The sequence below is a fragment of the Gadus macrocephalus genome, chromosome 15 (genome assembly GCF_031168955.1).
Source record: "Gadus macrocephalus chromosome 15, ASM3116895v1".
Taxonomy (NCBI): domain Eukaryota; kingdom Metazoa; phylum Chordata; class Actinopteri; order Gadiformes; family Gadidae; genus Gadus; species Gadus macrocephalus.
This window is the reverse complement of record NC_082396.1, coordinates 4,205,068-4,220,127: the sequence shown is the minus strand read 5'-3', so window position 1 is coordinate 4,220,127 and position 15,060 is coordinate 4,205,068. Positions and strand designations below refer to the sequence as shown.

At 48.2% G+C, this 15,060-nt stretch overlaps 2 protein-coding genes across 2 annotated transcripts; both read left to right on the top strand.

Moving 5' to 3' along the window:
• prr18 (proline rich 18) lies at positions 1 to 1,501 on the top strand. Its single transcript, XM_060073376.1, has one exon. It carries the CDS (start codon positions 167 to 169, stop codon positions 1,010 to 1,012), a length of 846 nt encoding a protein of 281 aa, XP_059929359.1. The 5' UTR covers positions 1 to 166; the 3' UTR covers positions 1,013 to 1,501.
• Positions 1,502 to 2,096: 595 nt separating this feature from the next.
• si:ch211-130h14.4 (uncharacterized) lies at positions 2,097 to 15,014 on the top strand. Its single transcript, XM_060073367.1, has 13 exons — positions 2,097 to 2,910; positions 4,448 to 4,552; positions 4,778 to 4,933; positions 6,405 to 6,485; positions 7,020 to 7,158; positions 7,785 to 7,875; positions 10,882 to 10,993; positions 13,066 to 13,137; positions 13,230 to 13,336; positions 13,858 to 13,918; positions 14,317 to 14,477; positions 14,591 to 14,657; positions 14,747 to 15,014. Exons 1-13 carry the CDS (start codon positions 2,821 to 2,823, stop codon positions 14,798 to 14,800), a joined length of 1,296 nt encoding a protein of 431 aa, XP_059929350.1. The 5' UTR covers positions 2,097 to 2,820; the 3' UTR covers positions 14,801 to 15,014.
• The last annotated feature ends 46 nt before the right edge of the window (positions 15,015 to 15,060 follow it).

Sequence of the window (15,060 nt, the reverse complement as noted above, 5' to 3'; positions counted from 1 at the left end):
CACCAGCAGTGCTCCAGTTGAATTCCAGCGGACAACAGGTGCAGGGAGCGACGCGCATTTGGATTTGGATGATGCCCGTACGGAGGATACTCGTCGCTTTGTACAGACCGGTGCGATCTCCATCCGCACTTTACGCTTCACTCATCGACTCTGGTCGTTCGTAACGATGCCTTTCCCACCGATTAACCTCCACCAGAGGATCACGTCACCTGGTCGGGATCTGTTCCGGAAAAAGAAAACCAACGCGGTGCCCCTTCCGACCTCGGCGCTCGCGCTCAAACCCGGAGGGGAGGAGAAGCCCAAGTCCGAGAAGGACAAGTTCACCAGGTCGTGGCCCGCCGCCAACCTGAGGAACCTGGGACGGAAATCATCCCAGCAGCAGAAGACCAAAAGCCCCACGCGGATACCCGCATTGGCGCAGGAGGAGCGGACCAAGTGCTCGTGGCTCCCCGTGTCCAAGTCCCAGGACTCGTGCGGGGTCGTCACACGCTCCAGCTCCATGGAGTCCACAACCGCGCGGGGGTGCAGCAAGCAGTCCTCGCGCGGCTCCCTGGGACGCACGGACTATCCCGCCGCCGTGGCGGAGAAGGAGATTCAGTTCAGCCTCAGCCTCACGCCTGAGGCCATCCTGGTGATCCAGAAGCGGAACCTGGAGAAGCAGATGTTGGCCAAGCAGCAGAAGTGCTGCCTGGCCTCCACAGACCTGCGGCACCGGCGGATCTTCCCGTCCAAGAAGGCGCACGGACACGGGGGGTCCGGTACCGGGTCCAAGGGCTGCGGTGCCCCGCTGGCAAGGCTGGACGACGCGGAGCAGGACATCAGGGCCATCGTGAAGATCTCCCTGCTCAACGACCAGTACAAGTACGATGATGTGGAGTACGAGGAGGAGGACGGGAACGTGGACGAGACGGTGGTCCGGAAGTGCAAAGAGTGGCTTAAGGGGGTGGAGAGTGCTGCTGCTTTCGGGAAGGTGGACAGACTGTCCACCCTGCCTACCCTCAAAGGCTGCTGATGCTGCCGCACTTTTTGACTCTTTGCACGAACTTGCTGCCAAGTAAGCCCGTAAAGCGCCGATCCACTCAAGGGAAGCTGCGCGCGTATCCGCGGGAGCGGAGCGCGCGCGCGTTCAATGTTTTCATGGGAGCCGAATGAAGTACCTTAATATTGTCTTCCGTTTTTTTGCACATGTCAATTGGTTAGTTTTTTATTTGTTTGTTTTTAACCGCGCGCCTGTAAGGAAAAGGGGCGCGTAATGGAACGCGCCCGCGCGACCCCGGCGGATCTCCACGCGCGGCGAGCGGAGCGCGTTCCTTTGTGTCCCGAGAACAATGGCCGTCCACGGGAACCGGGTTCGATGGCCGTCTGATGGAATTTCTCAAACGGAGCACCTCTTTATACCTTTTGTACAGTATTTAACATTTGTGAAATATTTGAACCACTGTTTTTGTCAGACGACACTTTTATGCCAATTGAAGTAAAATAATATATACAAAAAATCGAATTTGAATGACTCGTTTCAAATGTGTTCAGGCCTATCGTATTTCAGATGGAGATTCTACTCCTTAATGTGCTGTCCTGACTCCCTTCTGATCTCTTGACACTAACTGCACGGTCGTGCGGGGGTTAGCCTTGCTAAGCGTCTTAGATTTCCTGCTAAGCAGGGTTTGCCCATAAAGCGCAAGGATCCAGTGGCCAGGTGCCTCCGTTACGCCCTCGGGGTAATCACTCAGAGGCGTAATGGACACCTGGCAAACGACGTTGACTCATGAGGATGAACCCCTTCTGAACGCAGTATTCACTGCAACACGGTATTCAATTGGCCAGCAGTGTCCAACTATACATCTTATGAACAAAGATGTTGCGTTTTAAATGAGTTGAGCATCCATGTTTTTCTGCCATAATCGTATCTGATGGCAAATAGTTGGCTATTCTAAACAGAGGGTAATAATGGCTGTATTAACTTATTGGCTATTACTAGTACTACTGAATAGAAAAGTTTAGTTTGCAGTGTGGTCAGGAAGTTTAGGAGGGTGTGTGTGTGTGTGTGTGTGTGTATGAGAGAGAGAGAGAGAGAGAGAAAGAGAGAGAACGTGTGTGTGCATGCATGTCTGTGTGTGTGTGTGTGTGTGTGTGTGTGTGTGTGTGTGTGTGTGTGTGTGTGTGTGTGTGTGTGTGTGTGTGTGTGTGGTGTTTTGTAATTGGGGGAGGTTATAACCCCATTACATTGTTCCCTGTTACTTGGTTACCAGAGTTTGCAGTATACAGGACACACAAGTGTAAGTCCTGTACGTTCACTTAGCTCAGCACAACAGCCTCACTGCTCCACCACCGGTAAGCTATTTAAGAGCTCCTTATGTCAGGTTATGCATTCATAAATACCTGTTCTTGTTTTAAGTGTGATGCTAGCAGGGTCCAACATTAAAATCCGCCACGCGCTAATGATGGATACTTTTGACAATTTGGCTGACTTTGGTGCAGACAATAAAACTGCGTTACTTATTAAAACATCTGCTCGGCCGTGTAAAGAAAACTTCTAGATGTTAATCTTGGACCCTAGATGATAGTCCTGTGGGAAACCAGTAGAGAGCACACACAGATTCATGGTCTGATTCCACGTTCACCTGCGGTGTGTGATTACATTACCGCATGCATGCACGGCACCCCCCTGGTCCATTACATCATGTAATTACCACTACAGGTGAAAGACTAAATGCCACAGGGTCGTTCATGGTTGACGTGTGTGGTGAACAGGTGTCCCAGGGCCAGGGGTTACTGAGACAGTGTCCTAAAGACTGTAGCCTCCTTCTATGAAGCTTCACCATGAGGTCTGAGGGCAGAGAGGTTCCCAGCAGGTCCAGCGTGCTACCCTCCATCCTGGATTCCTATGCATCACCTGCGGGCTTCAGAAAGGTATCCGGTAGCCTCTCGTTAGGGGTGCTATTCATCATTACAATGCATCTTGAGTTAATGGAATACATAAATGCATAGTTTTGCATGTTTTCACCGCAGGCATTACTTTTGTTCAAAGAAATTCTGTCTAAATTAGTTTGGTCTTGTGATGAGAAAAGACACGAACATTTAAAGTAAAGGACAAAAGTGATGAAGTAGTGTAGCAAGGGATGAATTCAGAATGGCTGTCTTTTACTTTTGTGATGGTCAATAACAGTCATATGTGTTTATGGGGGTTCTTCGGACTGCTCAGTGGAGAATAGCCCAGCACCAGTAAAGGATCCAGTATAGTTTCCACTGGGTTCCTGGCGAGAACAAAACCTGAGACCTGGAATACCTTTGAGAAGCTAAGCCAGCCCTAAGTCACTCTCTTTGTTAATGAGGTATTATCGTTTCTGAGTATCCGTTTTCTTTCCTCCTCTATTTTGGCACTCACTGATATCATATTTTGGAAAACGATCGGTTCATTCACAGACAAAGCTTTCAAATTACACTCCTTGGGGAAAAGCAGCCGATTCAATGGGCCGACATTAAAAATAAGTTCAAACAAGAGTGAAATAAGCTTCCAGTTGTCTTCCAGTTCAACCTCCCCCTTTCTTACATTTCTACAACGCGTGAGTTCTACAGGTCAGCCCTATGCTCTGCAAGTCGATAAAGAGATTAGGGACTATACTCCAGCATGTCCCCCCCCCCCCCCCCAAACACACACACACACACACACACACACACACATCCTGCTCAGCATCCAGCAGAAATCCGCTCCATTCACCTTGTGACTCATCTTTGATTTATAAAGTGGAGACAGTCTCCCGCCTTTTTTCCCGTCACGGCTTCCGCTGGCTCCGGTGAACCAGGCTCTCCAGTGATGTGTGCGTCCTACGGGGTTACCGTAGCAACGTGACCAGTGATGAATACTCCTCTCTAGCTGTCTTTATGTGGGACCGGACAAAAGAGTCCCCCTTCCTCCACAGACCGGGCCTGTAACCTTCCAGTAATGGTGGACATTTACTAGACACCTGTAAAGCAACTGACACAGACAAACGGGAAAGAACATGACATTAAAGAGTATGGTGGGATAAACTGTTTGGTTCTGAGACAGCTGCAGAGTTACAGTCCTACTGGAATGTTTTATTTCAACTGAATATGAAAAAGGAAGATAGACTCCTCCATGCCTAGTCTCTCCTTTCTTTCTTCTTTCTTATTGTTTCTCTTGCCCTGGTGCACAAACACAGAGCAATAACACGAGGCGAAAAACTTTTAAATCCCTGACTTTGGCATCTGCTGTGTATCACTTTTGACTCCGCTCTGATTACACCAAACTGGGATTAGGAAGACCCCCGAAAGGAGATCATAGCTTGGACGATTTTATTTCGAGAAAGCTTTCTGCGGTACACGCCCAAGCACGTCTACACAACAACCGGAGTTGCCCAGCCGTTGCGTGGGTCGGGTTCCCTTAATCGGGTTCCAACACGACCTAAATGGGTTTCTCTGTTGACAGGGAAAGAATGAAGACAACCCGCGCAGCCGCAGAAGCGAGGTCGTGCGAGATGACGATGACCTCAACCGGGAAGCCAACGAAAGGCGGCAGGCCCTGTGCGAGCGAGTAGGCCTCACTCCCTATTGTATAATTGCTATGGGTTTAATTAGTCTACCTTTGTACTGTAGGCCTATGGATGCTTCAAAACAAAACTGACAGGGGGTTAATTTGATGCAGAGAACACTAAACGTTTCTTCTTCACCCATATCAAACATTTGCGCTCGGTTTAGTGTCATGTTCAAAACTAACTTTGTTTACGTCATGATTTAAGTTTATTTTCTTGTCTCTCAGCGCCATCTAGAGTCGTACAGGAACGTACGTCGCCTCAGAGACGCCTTCTACCGGCGTTATATGGACCTGCTCCAGAAGAAGGTCCACTCCCAGCGGCTTGAGATGCAGAGGCGAGCAGAACAGCACAGATCCAAACCGGTGAAAGACATCCAATGGGTAATCAGGGCCACACACGTTGAATCCATAGCTTACTCCGTACTTAGGACTCAAGTACACAACCGTGTCAATCTAAGGCTGTCACCTTTCCTGAGATCCTTTGGTGATTCCACAGCGACGTCCGCAGAATTTAAATAAATGACAACTGCAATTCACCACTTCATCCTTTGAGCCTTAAACTCCCCGTTGACAGCCACGTGTGGTATAAGTGTGAGGGAGTTTAGTCTGCAAGCTTTGATGGAAACACACAAAGAGGGTCTGATTGTCTGGACACAGCAGAACTGCTGTTTTGTAAAAACATGCAGATGTTCGTGCTATAGGGACTGATGCATCGGACTGCTTTTTCGGTGGCTTCTCTCGGGGAGAGAGAGAGAGAGAGAGAGAGAGAGAGAGAGAGAGAGAGAGAGAGAGAGAGAGAGAGAGAGAGAGAGAGAGAGAGAGAGAGAGAGAGAGAGAGAGAGAGAGAGAGAGAGAGAGAGAGAGAGAGAGAGAGAGCGATAGAGAGCGATAGAGCGAGAGCAAGCTCCATAGTGTTGTGTTCTGTGAGCCTTCCTGCTGAGAGACAGTGCTCCATTGTGAGTGACTTTGATTTTGACTCGTCTTGTGTTCTGTCCGGGGGTGTGAACAGAACAATCAGCTTCAGAAGAGCCAGCCTCGTCCACTTTGATAGAGGGGGTCTAAACACGGGAGACAGATCCTGTCTTATAACCCCCCAGCCTCCACCTCCACCCCCACCATCTATAAAAGACTAGCTTCTGCAGGAGGAGGTGACTACTTCCACCCCCTCCTCCTCCTCCTCCTCCTCCTCCTCCTCCTCCTCCTCCTCCTCCTCCTCCTAATGACTTGCACTTGGTGGACGGGACACAAAGAGAACACAATAAAGGACTTTTACGGGCCTTCCAGTCGGAATTCCTTTACCCTTCCAACTGCTGAGCAAATGAAAGCTGTTGTTTCCTCACAGCGTACTGGGAGGCTGCGTTTAGAAGAATGATGGGGGGGGGGGGGGGGGACACCTGCTGGGTTCTAATTGGTCCTCGCTGTCCTTAATGGCTTCCTGTGGCTCTGCTTGTTTACTTCTCATTTGCTGTATGTGTATGTGTGCGTGTTTTTGTATGTGTGTGCGTGTTTGTGCATGTGCATGTGTGTTTGTTTTTGTGTGTGTGCGGGCATTCGTGTGTGTGTTATCGTGTATTTTCGTGTGTGTATGTGTGTTTGTGTGTGTGGTGTTTTTGTGTGTGTATGTGTGTGTCTGTGTGTTTTTTGCCGTATTTGTTTGTGTGTGTGCATATGCGTGTATGTGTGTGCGTGTATGTGTGTGTGTGTATGTGTGTGTGTGTGCGTGTGAATGTGTTTGTGTGTTCTGGTTCCCAACCCCTGAAAGGACAGGAGTGTCTCACACACACACAGTGTCCGGCCCTGTAACCTCACCATCCCCCCCGTCTCTCTCTCTCCCCCCTTCGGCCTCCCTTAGAAGAAGGAGCGGCTGGGCTTCTCCCGCCTGCAGCACGACGCCTCGTACCTGGAGGCCCTGCCCAAGACCAGCTTCTACCTGGTGGGTCCGGCACGGTGCAACGCTCAAGAGCCAAGAGTTTGGTTTATCAATTAAATCACCTCACAATTAATCACAGCGTGGTGCTTCTGAGCCATGGCGCACAAGGCATGTGTCTTGTTCATAGGTAAAAACATGATTGCCCGATAAGAGTATGAATATACGGGTAAGAAAAATATAAAATTAAGTTGAATATACATTTGCCTGTAAAGTTGATAAGTTCTGGTTTGAACACGTACACATTAAAAATATATAAAAATAATTATAATGTAAACCTAGCATGTAATTAACATTGGTTATAGAACTGCTGAAGTGAAATACCAAGTCCCTATGAGCCATTCTATACTTTATGTTGTCATCACACACTAGTACTCTTTAGTTTTATACCTGGGTTTTTAGCGTTGCACGTTTCCTCTATACAGCGCCAGGGTTATCCTGACACACATTTGGGTCATTATCCTTATTATTAAAATGATTATAATCATCCCGTTATTCACCGATCATGACATGGCTGAACACACGTATCTGTTGCTGCAGATCCTGGAGCTGCAGAACCAGCTGGTGCGGCGGGGGGTACTCAGGACCCGGGTGGACCTGGAGGACTTTGGGGGCCGCATCAACTACCACCGGGGTCCTCAGTGCATTCAGGACCACCTCCAGGAGATCAGGAGGAAGAGTTGAGTGGGGGTCCGCAGTCTAGGTGCAGGGTCTCTCAGATGAGGGTACATGTACATCGAGCGGTACTTTGAAGGGTTACAGGGGGTGTTTACATTTATAAAAGTGGGTTTTAATATTGGTTGTATAAAAATGTTATGAATCTAAATACCACCTTAATTAAATTAGGTACAATCTGATTACCACCTTTAAAAAACAAGGTAAAATCTGAATACCACCTTAATAAAATGAAGAAAAATCGGAATACCACCTTAATAAAATGAAGAGAAATCTGAATACCACCTTAATAAAATGAAGTATAATCTGAAAACGAATATACAAGTTTGGTACGTCTGTCCAAAAGATGTCAAAATCTGACGAAAAAGTGACGCAGAAGCCCATGTTTCTCACAAAATTATATTCATTGCACCAACCCATTACAAAAGAAAAAAAAGATACAAAATTTCTTTGTGCTGGTGAAAGGGTTTCTTGGTTGAAAAAAGGCTCTGGGAGGGGGTACATAAGTAAATAACTTAAAAAGTCTTAAAACGACCGATCTGGTCCATGCCCCACCATAGAACTTCTTTATGATGAGATGAGGGGCCTCACAGAAACGTCTCTGACCTCCTAATGATCTCATGTTGATAGTGAGCCCTGAGGACCCAGTAGCAGAGTGGATGGCCCCTGGATCCCCCAGGTCTGAGGAGAGCAGACCAGAGCACCAACCTCTCTACCCCAGGTTGTGATAAGTTTCCTCCATGCTTTTCATTCCTTAATGTAACCGAGTGCATGGGTCCATAATGTGTCAGCTCAACGCCAAAGAACAGCCTGTCCCTGGAAATGGTTCGAGAGAGAGTGTTGTTTAAGGTAGATACACATATAGTGAGAGAGTGTTTTCAGTATAGATACCTTTAACGTCAATGTGCACACTGAAGCACAACAGCACCCTTTGCTTTTGGAAAAGGGTGGAAGGATTTAGCCTCAGAGTGTGCTACAGGCGATGCTTCTGTTGAATAACCAACACACAGCTCTCTTTTGCCCGGGGGTGTCGATGGAACTGGATTGAAGAATCAGGATTGAGGTTTTATTGATAAAATGCAACACAGTGCAGTTGAAGTCTTTAGTTTCTTTTGCAATCCCACACAAAATAAAGGTGCGGAAAATTGAAAATCGAAAGAAGAATCGATCACATAGACTAAATAAAATAAACCACTAAAATGTGACTGTACAAATGTAATAGATAAACAGTAGATAAACATAGAACAAATAAATCCAATCCGTTTTGAACGATTGAAAGAAGAAAGGACGAGCGAGCCCAGGGAAAACAGGGCGCATCACGCTGTGACAGCGAGGACAGTCATGGAGTGAACTCAGATGGAGCCGCTTCCCTCAGTGTTTACCCTCCTGAGCCGCGACCCACTCTCCGCCCTCCATGGCTCTAGTCTGGACATGCAGACTACAGTAGAGTTAGGGTTGGACGTTGACGCAACACAATGACCTCGCAGTCGCTTTGACGTAGTCGTGAACCTGTTTGGGTTCTGCGTCGGGTTTACTTCGGGTTTACGTTGGCGGACCAATCCCAGCCCTTGCTGCTGCGTCGCCCTCGACCCAAGGCTACAATTGTCGGGAGGCGCAGGGCAGCTCCTTGCGGTGGACGCAAGGAGGGTCTGCAAGGTCGTAATTGGTCCGTCAACCCCCTTTGCGCTGCGTCGACGTCCAACCATATCTAAGCCTTTAGCACTAGCATGGGTCAGCTCCTGTGTGGAGCGCATGGGAGGCTGATTGTTCAGGCCCAGGCGATGGGACCAAACACAGCCTGACCCCATGATGTGTACACAGGCCCACCTCCCCTCCTACGCCTACAAACATGATCCAGGGGGGAGGGCGGGGTTAATGATGTCCTCCACACAAGAGAGTCAGCACTTGGGCGGGTGGTGTCGCTTCATGCCGGCAATCTGAGCAGAAGTGAACTGCAGTGTTTGGACTAATCTGCTCTTCTTCTTATTGAGAGATTTATGGCCTGCCAGTCAAATAGAGGTCTGTGTGCCTAGAACACACACGCACGCACGCGCGCGCGCGCGCGCACACACACACACACACACACACACACACACACACACACACACACACACACACACACACACACACACACACACACACACACACACACACACACACACACACACACACCCACACATACATACAGATAATCTTATAGGGACTCTTGTGCTTTCAGTCTTATTGCAGTTCGGGTACGTGATATATGTGTGTCGTATGTAGAGCAGAAGGTTTGTGAAACACTTGTTTTACTGCAGTTAGTATGGATGCTCTTTTGTGCTTTGAGAAGTTCCACATTTCTTCCAAGAATTAAATGAAACTCGCACACATTTATTTTTAGAGTTGTTGTTGTTGTTGATTGATTTTGGCAGTGCCATTACAGTAAGTCCGGGTCCCTTTCTCCTGTGATTTCCTCTGACCAACTCCAAACACGGTTGGTGTGATTTGTGTTCCCATGTTGTGAATGTACCACACAACAGTGTCTGCCCCAGTCAATAGGGGCTGAGTCGGTTTGGTCTATGGTTGCGTGGTGTTCGGAGGGGTCGGCCATCTTGGGTCGTACACGTTGGAACATGACATTAGGGGCCAGGTCTGAAAAAAGGCAAGTGAGGCCATACGATGACAAGTGACCCCCCCTGGTGTGAGATCTCACTGAGCCACGGAAAAACACCGGTCCGTCTGGAGGCTCCATCTTGGCTCAACGGGAGCACATTCCCCATACACACACGAGAAATACTCAAAATGGAAGCACTTACAGCCTGGACCACAATATGGAAGACCTCCCCACTACCTGCTCCCATCATGCTTTTTAGAATATAAAGTATTTAATAAGCCTATATAAGTCTACTGCTATAGTTATTCCATATTTCAGAAAACTACATAAGATAGAGTTGGCCTCGCTATCTGTAGGTTTTTTCCAAATAAAAGATGGTTTGCAATGCATGCAGACTTCATTTATTAGTGAACCAAAATTGTAAGGTATTATCATTTGATCTACTCTCCTGGGGTGAGTGCCAAAGCCTGTATACGAATCTATAAAGGACATCAGAGGGTAGATAACATGCATCCAAGAGGGGATCACACACAGACACCCTGCTCAAGGGCATCAGTCACACATCAGGGAATCGAACCTGAACATCCTAGCCACCATCCGTGTCATGGTTAACATCCACACGTACAGTATAGCCCCAGCACCGTCTGTCGGCTTCCTGTGAAGCCGTGGGGGGGGGGGGGGGGGGGTAGTTGTATCAGTCTGTCAGCGACGGCACCCTGCTGTGAGTAAAAAGCTGCCTAGTTCCGGACTCCGTCGTGGGGGTCGGTTTAGCACCCGGCGGACAAAGCGAGCCGTCACCCGGGTGCGGGGTGCTGGCGGGTGCCCTCGGCGGCCGCGGCGTACAGCTCCACAGACGTACTTGGTTTAGGAGGAAAGTGATTCCCTTGGGTTGTAAAACTGGATGTTATTTTGGTTTGTTTTACATGTGTTACATAGCACTTGTTCAATATGTGTGTGTGTGTGTGTGTGTGTGTGTGTGTGTGTGTGTGTGTGTGTGTGTGTGTGTGTGTGTGTGTGTGTGTGTGTCTGTGTGTGTGTGTGTGTGTGTGTGTGTGTGTGTGTGTGTGTGTGTGTGTCTGTGTGTGTGTGTGTGTGTGTGTGTGTGTGTGTGTGTGTGTGTGTGTGTGTTTACAGGCCTGAGGAGCAGGACAGTGTGAGTACACCAGGGTCTGGTTCCGGGGGGAGTGGAGCAGAGCCGGCCTTCAGCAACACCCTGGAGCAGGAGGCGGAGCGAATGTTTCCCAAGGTTAGTGCTTGGACCGCACACGCACACACACACACACACACAGATTCACACACACACACACACACACACACACACACACACACACACACACACACACACACACACACAGATTCACACACACACACACACACACACACACACACACACACACAAACACACAAACACACACATTCACACACACACACACACACACACACACACACACACACACACACACACACACACACACATTCACACACACACACACACACACACACACACACACACACACACACACACACACACACACACACACACACACACACACACACACACACACACACACTTCTATTGCATGAACATCCATTTGTATGTCCTCTCTGCTTTGATGACCTCTGTCCCTTAAGACAAAAATTATGTGATATATGATGAGTTTCTTTCTTATGTTATTATTGAGCATTAGTAATAATGATCAACTAATTGAAAACAAAGAAAAGTTGTCCACATATATATCATCATAGATTCATATATATATATATATATATATATATATATATATATATATATTTATAGTTCTCTTGACACTTGAGTGTGGAGCTGGAGGCCCGGGCAAACAGGCTGTTGGAGGGTTGGTGGTCAGACTGGGCCGGTCCGAGGGAAGCATCACTCACTAGCCCAGCGACAGCTCACAGGGGAACGGATCAGAGCGCTCGGATCCGCTCCCCCGATGGAGAGCGCTGGAACCTGAGGAACCTGACGTCCTCCCAGCCTCTTTGGCTCCATGTCCAGACGACTGTGTGTGTGTGTGTGTGTGTGTGTGTGTGTGTGTGTGTGTGTGTGTGTGTGTGTGTGTGTGTGTGTGTGTGTGTGTGTGTGTGTGTGTGTGTGTGTGTGTGTGTGTGTGCGTGCGTGCGTGCGTGCGCGCGCGCGCGCGCGCGCGTGCGTGCGTGCGTGCGTGCGTGTGTGTGTGTGTGTGTGTGTGTGTGTGTGTGCTTAGCTCTTTCTCCCTATAGCTGCTCCTTTGTCAGTCTTACCTGGACAGTTCCTCTGCTTTGATCAGTAGGTGAGGGGTGGTGGGGGGGTTGGGTTAAGGGGGGTCCCAAAGGATAGTGGGGGGCAGGGTCCCCAAGGAGTAAAGGACAGTATAGAGATCAATGGCAGCCATCCTTTCAGTCGCCGGCCACTCGGGCCATTCACAGGGCGTTCGCTACAGGATGTCCTGATCAGGAAGTGGTCTCGTGGAACAGTTAGCGCTGTGTCGTTGCGGGGAGGGGGGGGGGCGGGGTGCGAGAACAGGCGCCAAAGGAGACACTTGGCGTGGGGGAATCCACACTCCTCCTGCGTCGACACCTCTCACGCTGACACCCAAGTCTATCGCCATGGTGACCACCGTGTTAAAGAGAGAGAGAGAGAGAGAGAGAGAGAGAGAGAGAGCGTTAAGGCTGGTTTATACTCCGTTAAGTGCTGTATAGACACCGAGAGCCCTCTCCGGCGTCGGAGAGCCTGTCCGAGACCCTCTCCGTAGCTTACGTGCGCATCCAAAAATATTGAAGTATCCGTTGACACAACAGAGACGGCCAGCGCTGTGATTGGTCCTCTAACAAAATAATTTCTGGAATCACTTTTCCCGGTTTCCCTTTGCACCTTATTTACTTTGCTCCTTGTTTCCTTTGCACATGAAGGACCAATGAAATATTTACAGCACTATTTACATGGTAAGGAGTCATCATATTAGATCGATCGGGCGGCGAATTGTATTGTGCATCCGACATCCCGACGGAGATCTTTGAATGCTCGAGGGGTCTCCGTGGTTACGAATGACGGATTACGGAGTCGGAGTAGTATACTTTGATTGAGAGATGTACCGGTTGGTGATTACTGATTGAGACGTACCTGTTAGGGATTAATGATTGAGAAATGTACCGGTTGGTGATTGATGATTGAGAGATGTACCTGCTAGTGATTGATGCTTGAGAGATGCACCTGCTAGTGATTAATGCTTGAGAGATGCACCTGCTAGTGATTAATGCTTGAGAGATGCACCTGCCAGGGATTAATGATCGAGGGATGTGTTGTTGATGGGTCACCACTAGATGAAGGTGCCACGGTTTGCGGCTCTGCAGCCCGGCTTCGGGGTGAACCTGGAGAGCAAGGTGGTTGAAGTGGTGGGTCGCCCAACATCACAAACACACCGACAGGTTTTCACGCCCAGAGTAAGCCATCTGGTCAGGGCCTGACGTCGCTGTGCTCGTTAAAGCTGAGGTTTCCGGACATCCCGAAGAAGAGCAGGAAGGCGGCGATGCACCAGAGACACCTGAGACACATGTATGACGCCTCCCTCACCAACATGGCCGTCTCAAGGAGGTGGGTGTGCCGCAGCCAACCAGACACACTGTACACACTGTATAGACACACTGTAAACACTGTATAGACACACTGTACACACAGTATAGACACACTATACACACTTTATAGACACACTGCACATGCTTTAATGGGCTTATCGGTAAACAGTGTAGAACTGACGTGTACTTCTACACACACAAACACACACGCATACATACATACAACACACATACACACACGTACCAGATGAATGATACATAGTTATCATCTACCCTTTTCTCCAAAGCAACTTTCAGTGATATGGTAGAATGCCAAGCCAGGAATGGAACCCACAACCTGGGTTTGGACTTTGTTTAAACTATTAATCTAGCAATTTAGCAGCGCTCTGCGCACCAAATTCTCACTCGAATATCTTTCCTTTTCACGTTTGACCGATACATTTTAATAACGATAAGACAAACACGGGAATGGGCGGTATGATGGTCTTTGACCGCCGCAGTTTGTTTTTCTCCGTGTGCTGTGAACGCTGCTCCCTCCAGACTGCTGGACGGGGAGAGAGACACTCTGGGCAGGCCGGAGGCGGCCGCCAGCCAAGAACCGGTCGGTCACACAAAACACCAACACCGCACCAGGGAAGGGGCTACGAGGGAACGTTACACACACTGCTGTGTTGTTGTTGTTTTTCTTACGGTAACATGGCAACGGTTATCTTGGAGGAGATAGCCGCATCAGGTCACCAATCATCTTACTCCTTGCTTAATAAAATTGTATACCACAAATATACACAAAAATATACACTGTATTTATGATTTCATTTTTTTTTCATTTACATTTCACTTATTCTTTGTGTTGTTTATTTCTTTTCATCCCTGAGCGTATGCTGACACCTGCGTCGAGATCAATTCCTACGGTGGATACAGTTTTGAAGATGAAACCTTTCATTATTAATCGTCCAGGCACTGACCTGCGTTCTCCGTTCCCGTGACCCCTCCCGGCAGGTTCAGAGTGTGTCTTCCAGAGGCTCCATTCAGGAGAAGACCGAGAGCAGCAGGGAATCGGGCCAGCCCTGCCTGTTCCTCCTCACGTCTCTACCTTCACCCAGCGCTCAGAGCCGTCCAATCCGCTCGCCCCGAGAGAAAAGCAGAATGTCCTCTCAAAGGTACAGTCATGAACATGAAATGGAAGAGAGAAATGGTTTGTTGTGTTGAGTCCTGTTGGTTCCAGTGAGGCACTGACGTCGTTGTTGGACTGTGTGTTCTTTTGGACCAGAAGAACACACAGTTTTAAAACGTGGGACCCTCTATCATTGGAGGATGTGTGCCGACAAAGAGACGTGCAGGTAGGGGACATGAGATGAAGGGCTCAGTTTTATTAAAACGTTGTATGTACAAGTATTTTGAAATCATCTTTTGTATCCTTTGTCTGTAGATAATCAACCATGTGGAGAAGCTTTGGAGTAACTATATAGGAAACAGTTACTGAAGATTACAATATATATTAAGCGATTGAACATTTCAAATGACAGATTATTGTGTCTAAGGAATGCATTTCCTGTCATCTTCCGCTCAGTTTGCATTTGTGTGGAATAGTAGTCAATATGACACTTTTTTGTCAATGTATAACAATGTATAGTATCATATAGGCCCAATTTAAAGTGGTGTAGGAATGTTTAATACAAATAAATATTTTAAACAAATTGTTCTGCAATCTATTATGTGTTTCAAATAACGTTCCTTTATATT

Excerpts from the sequence above, each read along its gene's own strand:
- si:ch211-130h14.4 (XM_060073367.1), top strand. The coding sequence starts at position 2,821 with ATGAGGTCTGAGGGCAGAGAGGTTCCCAGCAGGTCCAGCGTGCTACCC. Across the intron at positions 10,994-13,065 it reads CGGAGCGAATGTTTCCCAAG|ATGAAGGTGCCACGGTTTGC; the intron begins GTTAGTGCTTGG and ends GGTCACCACTAG. Across the intron at positions 14,478-14,590 it reads AGCAGAATGTCCTCTCAAAG|AACACACAGTTTTAAAACGT; the intron begins GTACAGTCATGA and ends TTGGACCAGAAG.
- prr18 (XM_060073376.1), top strand. The coding sequence starts at position 167 with ATGCCTTTCCCACCGATTAACCTCCACCAGAGGATCACGTCACCTGGT.